At 43.4% G+C, this 16,313-nt stretch overlaps 1 protein-coding gene across 1 annotated transcript in view; it reads left to right on the top strand.

Moving 5' to 3' along the window:
* Positions 1-16,313, top strand: part of hlcs (holocarboxylase synthetase (biotin-(proprionyl-CoA-carboxylase (ATP-hydrolysing)) ligase)) — a 46,866-nt gene that overhangs the window by 1,773 nt on the left and 28,780 nt on the right. Inside the window, exons 2-6 of the mRNA XM_084941325.1 lie at positions 333-473; positions 2,973-3,135; positions 6,589-7,568; positions 9,478-9,657; positions 15,657-15,937. Coding sequence (XP_084797451.1) covers positions 333-473; positions 2,973-3,135; positions 6,589-7,568; positions 9,478-9,657; positions 15,657-15,937 — 1,745 coding nt within the window. The remainder of the gene's footprint in view (positions 1-332; positions 474-2,972; positions 3,136-6,588; positions 7,569-9,477; positions 9,658-15,656; positions 15,938-16,313) is intronic.

Genomic DNA, 16,313 nt, shown 5'->3' on the forward strand with positions numbered 1-16,313 from the left:
CAGAATGCACCCTTGTATGAAAACAGAACGAGGTGATTGTAACTACCACTCGTGTCTTGCACAAGCATGGGAAGAGTGAATACAGAGGATCAGGTCAGCTGTTACAGTATGAGGGACTCGTCTTTGCATCGGAGCTTTAACAGCTGGTCATGCTGAGGCCATTCCCACGATGAAATAACATCTTAGCCCAACACTTTCATATCGGTCACATTGTACACCACGCTGATACCATACTTGATAATGGGACACCCAGAAAACATGTTACTAACTACTTTATGTGTAAGACTTTGTCGTGTTTGAACTTGCCGTCTGTTCTGTCTGTACTTTTCCAGGTATGTGAGGACCTCAGCCAGTGGACTGTTCTCCTGCGGTCCTCTACCGTTTGTGCTCCACGAATAGACAATATTTTTTTCATCATAGAAGCTACAGAACATAAAGTGGGCTCTCCTTCTCATCGGCCGTCTAATAAGAAAGTAAGCAATGTGCTTTCTTAACTTCTGTTCTCATTATGAAACAACAAGCTTGTATGTATATAAATATAAATGAAACACTGACTGGGCGACTGGCTCCAGCACAGCTCAGGACAGATGTCTAAGAAGAGCGCAGTCCTGGGAACAGCAAAGATACTGCACAGGAACCTCAAGCTCCCAGCCTCTGGTAGAGGACCCGAGCATGAGGGTTGAAGACAAAGGTCAAAATTTAAAAATAATGAAATTAATAAAATTTGGATTTTGTTTGGTAAGCTCAGGAAAAAAAGGTGGAGGTATCTGCTCATGTATTCAATAGTTTCTCTTGATCGCAGCTTTTCTGCAGTGTAAAACAAAACTTTATTCATCAAAGTAGTCATCCTCTGCCCCTGACTGATTGGACGCTGTAATAATGAAACTAATAACAGGAGAGTTGCTCCAGGAAAAGAAGCCCAATAGTGCCCTCTACTGGAGACGTTCATCAGTTACTACACCTTTTAACTTTTCAATAAAAGTTAAAAGGTCCCATGTCATGCTAATTTACAGGCAAGATTCAAACAACAACAAAAATGCCCCATTTCTTTCAAAGAAACTCATAATTTAAACGCCATGTCTGTCCTCACCATTGCTCACCAAGAGACCGTAACAACGTTTAGTGTCCAAATAAGTAAGCCTACAGTGGGTTGCAAAAGTATTCGGCCCCCTTGAACTTTTCCACATTTTGTCACATTACAGCCACAAACATGAATCAATTTTATTGGAATTCCACGTGAAAGACCAACACAAAGTGGTGCACACGTGAACAGCGTTTGTGAACAGCAGTTTTCAGATCTTGCCACAGATTCTCGATTGGATTTAGACACCAGACAGGTCAGGCATAAAGTTATTGAGAAATTTAAAGCAGGCTTAGGCTACAAAAAGATTTCCCAAGCCTTGAACATCCCACGGAGCACTGTTCAAGCCATCATTCAGAAATGGAAGGAGTATGGCACAACTGTAAACCTACCAAGACAAGGCCGTCCACCTAAACTCACAGGCCGAACAAGGAGAGCGCTGATCAGAAATGCAGCCAAGAGGCCCATGGTGACTCTGGACGAGCTGCAGAGATCTACAGCTCAGGTGGGGGAATCTGTCCATAGGACAGCTATTAGTCGTGCACTGCACAAAGTTGGCCTTTATGGAAGAGTGGCAAGAAGAAAGCCATTGTTAACAGAAAACCATAAGAAGTCCCGTTTGCAGTTTGCCACAAGCCATGTGGGGACACAGCAAACATGTGGAAGAAGCTGCTCTGGTCAGATGAGACCAAAATGCAAAACGCTATGTGTGAAAACTAACACTGCACATCACTCTGAACACACCATCCCCACTGTCAAATATGGTGGTGGCAGCATCGTGCTCTGGGGGGGCTTCTCTTCAGCAGGGACAGGGAAGCTGGTCAGAGTTGATGGGAAGATGGATGGAGCCAAATACAGGGCAGTCTTGGAAGAAAACCTCTTGGAGTCTGCAAAAGACTTGAGACTGGGGCGGAGGTTCACCTTCCAGCAGGACAACGACCCTAAACATAAAGCCAGGGCAACGATGGGATGGTTTAAAACAAAACATATCCATGTGTTAGACTGGCCCAGTCAAAGTCCAGATCTAAATCCAATCCAGAATCTGTGGCAAGATCTGAAAGCTGCTGTTCACAAACGCTGTCCAGCTAATCTGACTGAGCTGGAGCTGTTCTGCAAAGAAGAATGGGCAAAGATTTCAGTCTGTAGATGTGCAAAGCTGGTAGAGACAGACCCTAAAAGACTGGCAGCTGGAACTGCAGCAAAAGGTGGTTCTACGAAGTATCGACTCAGGGGGCTGAGTAATTACGCACACCCCACTTTGCAGTTATTTATTTGTAAAAAGTGTTTGGAATCATGTCTGATTTTCGTTCCACTTCTCACGTGTGCACCACTTTGTGTTGGTCTTTCACCTGGAAGTCCAATAACATTGATTCATGTTTGTGGCTGTAATGTGACAAAATGTGGGAAAGTTCAAGGGTGTTTGTAACACAAGCGTCTGTAGCTAGCATGCAGCTGGCAGGTGCTGACGTGACATCAGTGTAAATGAGGCCGTTGGAGCCTTTGTGCCTCTTTAAAACACTACACTGAATGAACCGGCACAAAATGCAGAATGTGGATAATAATGGTTTTGGTGGTTATGATGGTTTTCATATTTAGTATTTTAGCAATGTTAAATGTAGCACACAGAAAAATATGCATTTAACAAATATGGGATAAAGTACATGTTCTTCTGGTTTGTGCTGATGGAGCCATTGATGCTGTTCGGATGATGCTGTGGTTGTTATTAGGTTAGCTTTTATGAAGTGAGGTGAAAATAGACACGTGACCATCATTACAGGCTTATAGCATTGTTTCTGTACTAATCCCTCCTGAACACCAGGTGATGATGTAGTAGGCGGGCATGCTGAACTCTAACACGTGTCACTGTGTGTTGTGTACGTGTTGTGTGCAGGTGCTGAAGTTGTCCGACTGCTGTCTCCCTGTGGCGTGTTGCCCTGGCCAGCCGTTCAGGGCAGTCGCTCGAGCCAGCGTGGAGAGCTACAGCCAGCTCGGGATAGCTTTCATAGAAGATCGCCTCCAGCTGGACAATGGACTTACGCCCTCAAAGATAGTCCGTATGTTGTCTTCAAGTAGATTTTCTACGATGTTTTTGTTACATGGTATCCCACCTCACAGTTCCTTACTCATGTCTCGTTTGCATTGAGTATTATGTTGATCAGCGTGATTAATAAAGCCCAAAGAAAACAGCAATTTCCTGTGCCAACACCTTCATCTTGTGACCGTAGAGAAAGCGATGAGGATCGTACTGAAATTCTGTTGGTCGGGTTTTGCTCCACCCCTCTACCAAACGTCCTAATATACTTCCCCGAGGTCGTGTTCATGTAGTACTGCAGTGATGACGTTCAGAAGGAGAATAAACTTTCTTATTGTTAGTTTACGTTTCCAAGATAAAAAGGTAGAAGCGTGTTCTCACCACCTTCTCACCCTGTAGTGTCTGAAGTAGCTTTTTAAACTCAGCCTTGCATCCAGCAGCAGCAGGAAACTGTTTTCACTCACAAAACCTCATATACAACGTTGAGCTTACAGGTATAGAGCTGCACACTTTAGTGCACAGTTTAAACTTAAACTGTCTCATGACCCATTGAAGAGTTACAGACATTTTTTGACTGTTTTCAGGAGCTCAGGTTTAAATAATGTCACAAACAAATTTTCTGTCGTCTGTGAGGAAGTTGTGACGTGTAACTGCCCGACATGTGGAACTCTACAGCCACCGAGCTTCTTACCCCATCATGACATGAGCTGTAGCTTCAGAGGTAGAGCAGGTCATGTACTAATTGGAAGGTTGCTGGTTCGATCCCTGGTTGTCAAACATGCCTGCGTGCCAAATATCCTTCGGAAAGTTGCCAGGTTGCTCTCTGATGCTTCTATCGAAGAATGAATGTGTGTGATTGTTACATAGAAAGATGGATAAGATAATTCTTTATTGTCATTGCACAGTCATCCATAGTACGATAGTGAAATGAAATCGGAAAATTGTCCCACGTCGGCACTACGTACAACACAAAACGACACAACACAGAAACTTATGTAATAAAAATAAGAAGAATAAGCGTATGTGTATTGCACATTGTTATTAATGTGTGTGTGTGTGTGTGTGTGTGTATGTATGTATGTATGTATGTATGTATGTATTTATTTATTTATTCACTTATTCAGTGCTTCTTTTCCCTGCTGTATTTGTGTATAGGGTTAAGCCTTTATACCAGGGATGTCCAACTCCAGGCCTCGAGGGCCGGTGTCCTGCAGGTTTTAGATCTCACCCTGGGTCATCACACCTGAACCACATGATTAGTTCATTACCAGGCCTCTGGCGAACTTGAAGCCATTTAAATCAGCTGTGTTGGATCAAGGACACATCTAAAACCTGCAGGACACTGGCCCTCGAGGCCTGGACTTCCCCACCCCTATGGCGTTATTTTTGTGCCACTATTCTGAGCGCACGTAAAAAACAATTTGCAGGTGCAAGTGTTGCATTTTGAGGAGAAATTTATTTTGAGCGGAGAAAAGCTGAATCTGAGTGAACAAAATTCATTGCGTGCAAAAATGTATTTCAGTGTTTGCTATTATCCCCCCACACACACACACACACACACACACACACACACAATAGCAGCTCCTGTTGCTCAGTTTTTGCATTTGCGCTCGCTCGCAATGTGTTGCTTGCACTCTCAACATTTCTGCCCGTGCTCGCTCAACTCTTTTTGTCCAAAGCTCAAACGAGGCAGTGGCGGAGGAACACAGAGTGGCAGAGTTTGAAATATTAATCTTTCTGGGTCACAAAATAAACTTTTAAGATATTTTCATGTGAGAATGGTGCTGTGTAAACTTCAAATATCTGCTCGATTTATCAAGACATCACATATTTGCATAAGTGCTCTAACGTTTTCGGAGATGCCTGTTACCCACCAGCTGACCGGGTGGTCACTCGGGTTAAACATGATATAAAAGGCTGAACTGACAAAAAAAAAAAAAATCACTGACTACACCACCAGGTATTATAGGAAAAACCATAAAGCCTTTGAACTAAAACAAACGCTGTTGTGACAGTGATGTACACTGTTGTTGGTATATATGTATGATTTGTATCACTTTCATGTTTCCCTCTCACCACATATCCAAACCGACATCATGACCAGCAGCTTTACAGCTGTGGCTCCAGCAAACATCAGCTGATACTAGAAATTAATATTAAATAAATTCTAACAACAGCTGATCAAGCTTAAACGTGCTGCTGTTGTTTAGCACGACATCCGCTGGTTTCCTGTTTCTGGTGCAAAGTGGGCGATAAACAAACAAGAGAGACGATCAGCTGATCATTGATCAGTTTCATGATTGAAGTAGCAACAGGAGAGGGAGGGGAGAGAATGAGGGGAGAAGAGGCAGCTGTGCAACGTAAAGACAGAATAACTCCAGCTTTGTCTTTTTGATTCTAGCTGAAGTCCGGGACTAATCGCGTTCCTTTTCCCTTCAATACGGATGTATTGTAATTGGTCCAGCCCAGAGTTGATCATGGCCAATTGGCTAATCCACCACCTTTCATTGTTTATACCGTTACAAAAACAAACAAACAAACATAAAAATGAAAAATCACCATCGGCCCACCAGGCAAATGTCCGGGATGCTCAATGGCCAGTCCAGCTATGCGGTCAGCTGGTGGGTAACAGGCATCTCTGAAAATGTCAGAGCACTTATACAAATATGTGATGTCTTGATAAATCGAGCAGATATTTGAAGTTTACACAGAAACATTCTCGCATGAAAATATCTTTAAAGTTTATTTTGTGACCCAGAAAGAGTGATATTTCAAACTCTGCCACTCTGTGTTCCTCCGCCACTGCCTCCTTTGAGTTTTGGACGAAATGGATTCTGGGATATTGCATTTCGTCATTTCGAGCTGATTGGAGACCAAAACAGCCAATCAGATTTTTTTGCATCCAAGTCTGTGATTGGCTGGTTTTGTGGCACAAATATAACGAGCAACACATTGCGAGCAAGCGCAAATGCAAAAACTGAGTTAGAGGGGCTGCTGTTGTGTGTGTGTGTGTGTGTGTGTGTGTGTGTGTGTGTGTGGATAATAGCAAACACTGAAATACATTTTTGCACGCAGCAATGAATTTTGTTCACTCAGATTCAGCTTTTCTCCGCTCAAAATAAATTTCTCCTCAAAATGCAACACTTGCACCTGCAAATTGTTTTTACGTGCGCTCATTTTTTTTTTTACGTGCGCTCATTTTTTTTTTACGTGCGCTCAGAATAGTGGCACAAAAATAATGCCATACACCCCTGCTTTATACCTCTGTGGTGTAGCACAGCTGAAATGAAAGGTTTCAGCAGCTCTGAGCTGTTTGTTCTCCGAAGCTGCTGGATACAAGAACTGTACCAAAGAGCTTACATTGTTACTCTTTTACTGTTCAGTAGTTTAGTGGTTGACAGAAACAGTTGTTTGAATACAAAGATAGATCAGTAGATGGTTCTGATGTTTTTGTGGTGTGGTTGTATTTCCACAGCTGTCCTCCTGCAAGAATCCACTCTGAGTGCACTGCTGGACCAGCAGTGTCCACAGAGCCCACGGGCACAGTCGTCACTGCTTCCCTGTAGCACTGGAGAGCCCATAGCTCGCCACCATCATCTGCAGTGCCGTAAAGGCAGCTTCCTTCTCATCCCAGAGGTAAAGAGGAGGTTAGAGGACCGGCGAGGGTCAGAGCCGCTCCGCAGCTCCCAGGATTTGGAATCTCTCGGTGACTTGGAGGAACACTCCCTGGGGAATCATCACCACATGGAGGGCCACGGACACCACCTGCATCTGTCCAGCTGCCATGAATGTCTGGAACTGGAGAACAGTACTATACTCTCTGTCAAATATGCCTCCGCTGAGAATATTCCAGACCTACCGGATGATAACTCGGTTGGAAACGAGTGTCTCGATGAACTTGAAAATGATTCCCGAGGGTTTTTTGGTCAAAGCGGTGGCAAACTCCCAAATGTTCTCGTCTACACGGGGGGCTGTCAGGAACGTTTTCAGACAGTTCGCCAGCTTTTATCAGAATGTATCAACACGGAAAGTAACATCATCTATCCGCTCCAGCCAGAGCAGGCACTGAATGATCCCTGGCTGGAAAACACAAGACTCCTGGTACTGGCAGAAGAGGAAACCCTAAGTCCCCAGCTTCAGACCCGCTTTCTCACCTACCTGAGCCAGGGGGGCAAGGTCCTCGGGCTAGCCTCTTCTCTGTGCCCTGCAGGACTCTACCTGGAAGTCAGGCAGAGCCAGTGCATGCAGGTCAACAAGCTGAATTTCACCAAGGAAGACAGCACAGAGCTGAATCTGAGTATACTGGCGAGTGGGAAAGTCTACATCAGGGATCCTCGGGGGGGAGGAGAAGTTGAACTGTGGGGGGAGCTGAAAGGGGATGTCCCCCATAAGAAGGATATGGTTATTGTACGACTGACCCACGGAGGGGACAGTGGAGAAGCTGTCCTTTGTCAGGTAAACCCATGTAAACCCATGTAAAGCATGCTATTCATTGTCCTTGGGGACAATGAATAGCATGCTTTTATTGAGGCCCGCAGTAGTGCTAACACATGTGGGACAGTGAACCTGCATGCTGTTGTGTTTCTGTAGTGTCAGATCAAAGCAACAGTTGCCTCACACTAGGGCTGCCACAAACGATTATTTTGATAGTCGACTAGTCACCGATTATTTTTGCGATTAGTCGACTAATCAGATCATCATCCATTGGACGTAAAACGTACAGCTTATTGCACCAGCAGCATCTGCTCTTATATAACTATCATTAGCTTATAGCTTTAAGTGTTTAAGGTATGTGCTAACTAACAATAAAGACAAGATGATAGTTTGTTAAATTTTAATGAAATTTGCAGATTGTTTCTGTGAAGTTTAATAAACTCCTTGCTATCTAAAATATAACAGGACACCGGAGTAAATTCTCGAGCATCTCACACTTCTGATGATCAGCTGTCTGCTTGACGTTTATTCAGCTGTGTAAAAACTATAACTTTAATCTCAGCCAAACCGATTTACTCAGGAACAAATAAAATACTGAAAAAAGCCAAACAATAACATTTTTAAGTTATCTAAGTGACTTATATATCATGTTTAACCTGAGTAGCGAAAGACGGCGGTGGGTTTGAAAACGATTTGCCGGGAGTCCGGTGTTCTGACGGCTCTAGTGAGCCGTGCCCCCGGCTCGCTATCGAGCTAGTGGGTAACAGACGTCTCCGAAAACGTCGGAGCGCTTTTGAAAATATGTGGTGTCTTGATAAACTGAGCAGATATTTGAGGTTTACACAGCTACATTCTCGCCTGAAAATATGTTCAACGTTTATTTTGTGTCCCAGAAAGAATAATAAGAGTAATATTAAAACTAACTAGCTGCCGCCATTGTTGGAAACTGAGCTGGGCTGCGCTATGAATTCTGGGACAGAGCTACTTCTTCTTCTTCGGGGTTTAACGGCAGCTGGCATCCTTGTACATGCAGTGCTGCCATCTTCTGTTTCAGTCCGTTATTACACTCTTAAATCCTACTACTTATTCCTGCGTCTTTTGGGATCTTACAAAGCTTCAAACGACGCGTCGACTATTAAATCAGTCGTCGACGATTTTGATAGTCGACGTAATCGTGACTAGTCGACTAATCGTGGCAGCCCTACCTCACACATAAAGACCATGTGATGTTAGAGAGAAAAGCCCAACATTCAGGCGATCCCACGTCCAAGGACTTGGCGGAAGTTGGAAAATCTCTTAACGGGAAGAAAGAGGTTCAGATGTATGAGGTCTCAGTGACTGACATGAGTGTGAGTGGCTCAGTGGGTACGCCCCACGACAGGAGTGCAGCAACTCTCAGATTCAACTCTGATGTTTGCTCTTTCTCCTGATTTTCCATCTTCAGTGCTGCACTGTCCAATAGAGGCAAAAATGCCTTCAGGTGAAGGATAATTGCATCATGGGATGTTTCCAGCAGTCTGAGCCTATAGCAGCAGATCTAAGAGAAGATCAGCTGATCTAGCAGTCTCCCTATAGCACACGATTCCTTTATTAATGGTGTAGCTAGCAGTAAATTAACTGCCACAGCAGCCTGAATCTTCTATAATCCAGGAACTGTTCTGTCCTCGTTTTGCAGTCGGGTCTAGAAATATTATCATTATTATTAACATTATTTATGCATTCTGAATGAATCCAGGTGCTGACAGTGGGTATGTGGTACTGCTAACTGTTGGGCTAGTAAACGAAGCCCGGTGTCATATGATGTCTAGATTACAAGCAGATTTATTAGGTGCAAATATTTGCAGTGTAAAATAAATAATACTCATTTTTGCTGCCACATTAATGTTTCCTGCATCCTCTGATGTTTTTACTTAAACATGTATATCTGCAGGTCCACTTTGAAATTGCTCCCAACTCTCAGAATTTGCCATTGGACGCTTTTGATGAACTGAAGGTCAACAATGCGTCGCGGTATGAAGTCTTGACAGAAATCCTCACCTCTCTAGGCCTCAAATGTGAACCAAGTCAGACTCCAAGTCCAAGTACAGTACACCTGCTCGCTACCTCTCAGGTAAGATACTCAGCGTTTTTGTGTTCAAGACTAAGAACAGCTTCATGTCCTATTGGCTCATCTCTCCATGTGAAATAGGTTCAGTGAGTGCCTCCCCCCTGAAGTACAGTAGCTTTGCTTCATTAAATGTGCTACATTTTAAATATGAAGTACTATAGTTACTGTAAGTTACAGGGTTAGGATAAAGTTATTCTCTCTTCTTTTTCTGGCATTTTGAGACCTCATAACTTGTTGAGTAAAGGAGTTAGCCCACATAATTTTGGGGACTGAGCCTTTGTTGAAAACTGCAACAGAATCAAGTTACATCACGTTTTCTATCACTTTGATTAAATTGTATTAATGCTCATTCTAATTAATCATAGTTTTTAATAACATGGTAAAGGTGTCCTTTGTTACGTCCGTAGTGCAACATAAAGCTCAAACACGGGTATCCCCGCCCCGGTCCCCAAAGCCACAAACCCAGTAGCCAATTAAAAGTTAAGGTGAGCTTTATTGCTCCACCAGCTTAAACTCCGGGGTGAACCATGGTTAGAATAACCAACAAAACGAGCTATTCCAAAGAAGTGCTACCTAAACCCTGTGTGAAAACTGAACCAAACCCTAACTCTAAAAGTTAATAAACCAGACACATGCACGTTCAGTTAACGGTGTATCTGAGGCACCCACGTTGATGTAGTTCCTGCATTATACTAGTGTAGATCCAGGATCAACACTGCAACTGACCTACCACACTGCAAAACTATGACATCATAACAATGTGGGGAAAAAAGGCAAATAAGATGCCTTTGTTTTAGGGGTGCAACGATACACAAAATTCATGGTTCGGTTCGGTTCGATACTTTGGTGTCACGGTTCGATATTTTTTCGATACAAAAAAATGTTCATGCCTTTTTAATTTGTCATTTATTAAAATTATAAATATATATTTTAACTCAAAAGTACAGTTTTTAAATTTAATGTTGCTGAAACAACAAAGTAATAAAATAATAAATCTATCTGATTGAGGAATCACTCATCTTTGGAAAAGAGAGTTTATTACAGAGAAATGGCTCTTTCCAAAATAAAAGCTATACTATACGCTTCTTCTGGGCTATATTCTCAGCAGCATATTAAACATATCAGGTCCCCATAAGGAGAATCCTGTGCTAACGGCTGTCTAAATGACTCGGGTAAAGTTTGTAGCATGCGTGCTTGTTGTTTTTGTCTGCTTCCACTTGTCTTTGCACGAGGATGATGTCGGAGTAAATGTGCAGTCATATTCGTTGTGTTCCCACTAGTGCTGTCAGCGTTAATCTGAAATGACGTTAACGCCACAACACGGCAAATCTCCGTTAACGAGTTACCGCGGATCGCCCCGTGTGTGGGGCTGGAGGGCGTCAGCACGTTAACGAGCTAACTGCGCTAACGCAGTAGTTCCCACCAATGTAATTGAGCATTGCGTGGCACATCCGACATACTGTTTTACTTTTGTCCACGACGCGCTTACCTTCAGGGTCATACTTCACATGAAGACCAAAATAGTTCCAAAGGCCAGATCTGAATGAGGATGGGGGAGGTTCAATTTGCCATGTTGCAACGAGCTTAGCTTCTGTCTCGCTAGCTTGCGCTGCGCTCAGTGAATCTGCGTTCGACTACTCCGCCTAGGCTGCACTGTCGAGCGCAGATCCACTGAGCGCTCAACACAGACAGCATCGTCAGAAGAAAAGTTGATAAAATAAATTAAAAATGTTGTATTGTTCGATACATATGCGTACTGAACCGAAAGCACTGTATCGAACGGTTCAATATCGATACGAGTATTGTTGCACCCCTACTTTGTTTAATCTGAACTCGTGTTAGGGAGCAATAGTAGAAGGTAACTCTTGTCTGGTAGACTTCTGTGGAGGGACGGTGCTGCCAGCAGGGCGGGATTGCCAAAACATTTTAAATCTACCAAGATTGTCCATTACATGTTTGACACAGTGTTTATTCCGTTTGGCAATATTACAGCAGCAACAAGCTAACACGGATCATCTATGATCACATTTAGATGTTGAGAATGAAGACACCCATCTAACTTCATGAATAGTTGTTTTCCTGGCCTTGTAGAAGAGTGCTAGGTCACACAATGACACCACTGTTCACAACCCAAGGATGGAAACAGAGTTTGAAAGCACCGAAGGCTCCAAACTTGTTCCTGCTGAATAATTAGAAAATGTCTTTGACGCAGAAGGAACCTGCTGCAGCTTCTTTCAACCACTCACCATCCAACATGGTGACATGACCTTTGAAAGTTCACCTAAGATGCTCCTTTTAAGGTTTGAATATGGAATTGTGGGCACATGTAGGGTGCACAGTTGAACTCTGCGTCCATTGTTAAGTGCCATCAGGTCCTTAAATAGTGACAGCTGTGTCCACATCCTTGGGATGGTGTTGGATTCCACCTGTGCTTGTCTCTAATTCTAGGCCATACGTGTCAAACTGTTCAGTGCTGCCCAAAGTAAGGAGCTTCAAGTATCCTGTGGTTCTGGAGTCTTCGTAGGAAGATGGAGCGTGCCATGGATTGGTGCAGACTCTGCAGTAATGGCACATTTGCCAGACTGTAAATGGACTGGTTCTTGTATATCACATTTCTACTCTTTATATAGAAATGTTTCTCAGTGTTTAGCCTGTATCCAATGGCTTAATCCCTCAGAGTGCCGGTGAGATGTTGGTAAATCAGCTGATTGTAACTGAATCATTGACAGCACTGTTACAAGGGTGTAACTTGGTTTACTGCAGTAATCTGAACTGTCCATCAAAGTGACCAATCACATTAGGACCCTGCTCCTTTTAGGCTCCGCCCTCCAAACTCTCAAAAACCAGTTAGATCCAGTGCAGGATTCAGGTTGGAGAGCGCAGCGTTACCACAGAGTGCTAATCTGCTACAGCCCTGATAAAGCAAACAGTGTTGTGTGAATGATGACTAACTCACAGCTGCTGAGATATTTACTCAAAAGTAATTTCATTTTTTTATATAAATATAATACGTTAGTTCATTTAATTTGATTGGTGTCTTGGCTCATAGTGAGGAGGACACTTTGGCTCTTTGTCCAGGCCAAAAAAAGGTGACACATCTGAATTAAGATCCTCAGTTCACAGTTAATCTGCAGGTTTCCTCTGCTCTTTATTGACTTCGGTGAACTTTCCCATTGTTCTGAGTGCTGTCAGACACTGTCACTGTGTGCTGTACAGACATCCTGGAAAAACTGGAAATATTCATGCCCTGTGTGTGTGTGTGTGTGTGTGTGTGAGAGAGAGAGAGAGAGAGAACAATTTGGCGCTGGGAGTTTGTTTTTATTTTTAACCCCTAGGGGGCGTTGAAGGCCCACATTGCTCAGTAGCAGGAGCCCTTCTTCACAGCAGCTCTATGACTGAGTGTCACATTTTAAAAGAAATTGGCTGTAGCCAATACAGACGCTGCAGGGAGGTAGAGCAGGTCACCTACCGATCTGAAGATTGGTGGTTCGATCCCTGGCTCCTCCAGTCTGCATGTCAAGTATCCTTGGGCAAGATGCTAACCCCGAGTTGCTCTCTTATGCATCGGTCTGTGAATGTGTGTGAGTGTCGTCAGAAAGCACTCGGATTACAGAAGGTGCTTGTGAGAATGGGTGTGATTGGGTGAATGTGGCATGTTGTATAGAGCGCTTTGAGTACTCCGGGAGAGTAAAAAAGTGCTCTATAAGAATCAGTCCATTTACCATTTATCAGTCCATGTATTTGGTATGCAGTACACCATTCATTTTGCCTTAAATGGGCAAAGTCATCTTCCCTCTCTTATCCATATCTCATACATTATCAGCTACTCAGATTAAACCACTGGTATGATAAAAAATAAAGTAATTTATTTCATTGTTTCTTTATTTAAAAATGCTGCCAAGCTGCCGGTTCAGTTCAGTACTTTGGTGTCACGGTTTTTTCAATACAAAAAAAATGTTCATGCCTTTTTAATTTGTCATTTATTAAAATTATAAATATATATTTTAACTCAAAAGTACAGTTTTTAAATTTAATGTTGCTGAAACAACAAAGTAATAAAATAATAAATCTATCTGATGGAGAAATCCCTCATCTTTGGAAAAGAGAGTTTATTACAGAGAAATGGCTCTTTCCAAAATAAAAGCTATACTATACGCTTCTTCTGGGCTATATTCTCAGCAGCATATTAAACATATCAGGTCCCCATAAGGAGAATCCTGTGCTAACGGCTGTCTAAATGACTCGGGTAAAGTTTGTAGCATGCGTGCTTGTTGTTTTTGTCTGCTTCCACTTGTGTTTGCACTAGGATGATGTCGGAGTAAATGTGCAGTCATATTCGTTGTGTTCCCACTAGTGCTGTCAGCGTAAATCTCGTTGAAATGACGTTAACGCCACAACACGGCAAATCTCTGTTAACGAGCTGCCGCGGATCACCCCGTGTGTGGGGCTGGACGGCCAACACATTAACGAGCTAACTGTGCTAACGCAGTAGTTCCCACCAATGTAATTGAGCATTGCGTGGCACATCCGACATACTGTTTTACTTTAGTCCATGACGCGCTTACCTTCAGGGTCATACGTCACATGAAAACCAAAATAGTTCCAAAGGCCAGATCTGAATGAGGGTGGGGGAGGTTCAATTTGCCATGTTGCAACGAGCTTAGCTTCTGTCTCGCTAGCTTGCCCTGCGCTCAGTGAATCTGCGTTCGACTACTCCGCCTAGGCTGCACTGTCGAGCGCAGATCCACTGAGCGCTCAACACAGACAGCATCGTCAGAAGAAAAGTTGATAAAATAAATTAAAAATGTTGTATTGTTCGATACATATGCGTACCGAACCGAAAGCACTGTATCGAACGGTTCAATATCGATACGAGTATCGTTGCACCCCTAATAAATTAGGCCAGAGCAAATAAATATCATCTTAAACTTTAGTTAAATCCAGTTTCTGTATTGGTAACAGAGTCCATTCATTCTTAGTCTTGTATAAAGCTGTTCTGTTCATTTTATTGGTTTTTACCGTTGGTATTAAAATCTGGCTCCTGTAGCCTGTCTGCCAGAATATTCATGTCTGTGTACACTGAAATTTTTATACAAAATAATTAGAATCTTTCTAAAAAAATAATATTTCTGAAAACATCAGTAAAGAATAAATGAATATGTGTTTTATAGCCAACCAGTTAAGACATTTATGCCTTGTTATATTTGTCCTGAAGCATTCATATGGCTCTGTTCTGTACCATCTGCAGTTTCTGACCTGATCACACTCCTGGATGATATCAAGATGAGATTATATTTATTTATGAAGCACAGCAACTATCACCTCAAGGCACTTTATATTGTAGATTAAAAACCCTGCAGTAATAAAGAGAAAAGCCCAACCATCAGACCGAACCCCTGTGAGCAGGCACTTGGCAACAGTGGGAAGGAAAAACTCCCTTTTAACAGGAAGGAACCTCCAGCAGAACTAGTCTCAGCCATCATTCTCCGGCTCTGCAGGTGGTGGTTGAAGCTTTCCTTGCAGGCAGCGCAGGGGAAGACGACCTTAGTGATAGATGTAGCGATACTGAATGAGTGCAACGTCAGGACGAAGGGAAGAAAAGAGGGCTGAGAGAAGACCTCGAGAAGATCTGGAGGGTGAAGGTAACAGTGGTCCCCGTGGTAATCGGAGCACTCGGTGCAGCGACTTTAAACTAGGCAAGCGGCGGTGTCTCGTTCACTAGTGGCATATAGCTTGATGTCATCCATGTAGAGGGAGGTGATTGCTGATCTCACTGAGGGGGTTTGGCCTGCGCAGAACAGCAGAGTGGACAGAGCATCTCCTTAGTAGATCTGCACTTGATGGTGACTTGTGCCCTTCTTAAACACACTTCTCAACTTAAAACGGACCGGAATTATTAAGATATACCACTGTGGTTGTGCATAAGTCCTAAAGCAATTTAAACTACTGACAGTCTGTAAAATGAAACCAAACTGATGTCCTCTCTTCTGTATTCAACACAGGAGGCCAAGGCCAGATTCCTGAAATGGCTCCAGGCGCATGCAGAACACAACGGTGTCCTTACGTTGTCCAAGGCCTCCCTCGTCGTGATGTCTGGTTCAGACCTTCAGGATGCTCTTTTGCTGCCTAAAGGCTCTGTGGCCCTGGTCACTAATTCTGCAGAGTCGCAGAGCTGGGCCCACTTTAGTATGGAGACCTACAGCAAGAACTTGAAGACCAAGCTGCTGGGTCACACTGTGCTGTTTGCCGAAATTGTCACTTCTACCATGGATCTATTAGAGGGGTAACGTGTGTTTCTAAGAATCTGTTTAATGTTTGAAATGTGGACTTGGGCCAGCAGGAGTTTATTCTAACAATGAAATATCCAAGTAGCTCTGAGATGAGACTGCGGCAGTATGGGCTGTAGCTTTACAGCCGGGGTGTCGAACTCCAGGCCTCGAGGGCCGATGTCCTGCAGGTTTTAGATCTCACCTTCGGGTCAACACACCTGAATCAAATTATTAGTTCATTACCAGGCCTCTGGAGAACTTGAGGAGGTCATTTAGGCATTTAAATCAGCTGTGTTGGATCAAGGACACGTCTAAAACCTGCAGGACACCGGCCCTCGAGGCTTTACACCAGGGGTCTCGAACTCCAGGCCTCGAGGGCCGGTGTCCTGC

Source organism: Perissodus microlepis, chromosome 10, assembly GCF_051167445.1.
Source record: "Perissodus microlepis isolate ML-2025 ecotype Zambia chromosome 10, ASM5116744v1, whole genome shotgun sequence".
NCBI lineage: Eukaryota > Metazoa > Chordata > Actinopteri > Cichliformes > Cichlidae > Perissodus > Perissodus microlepis.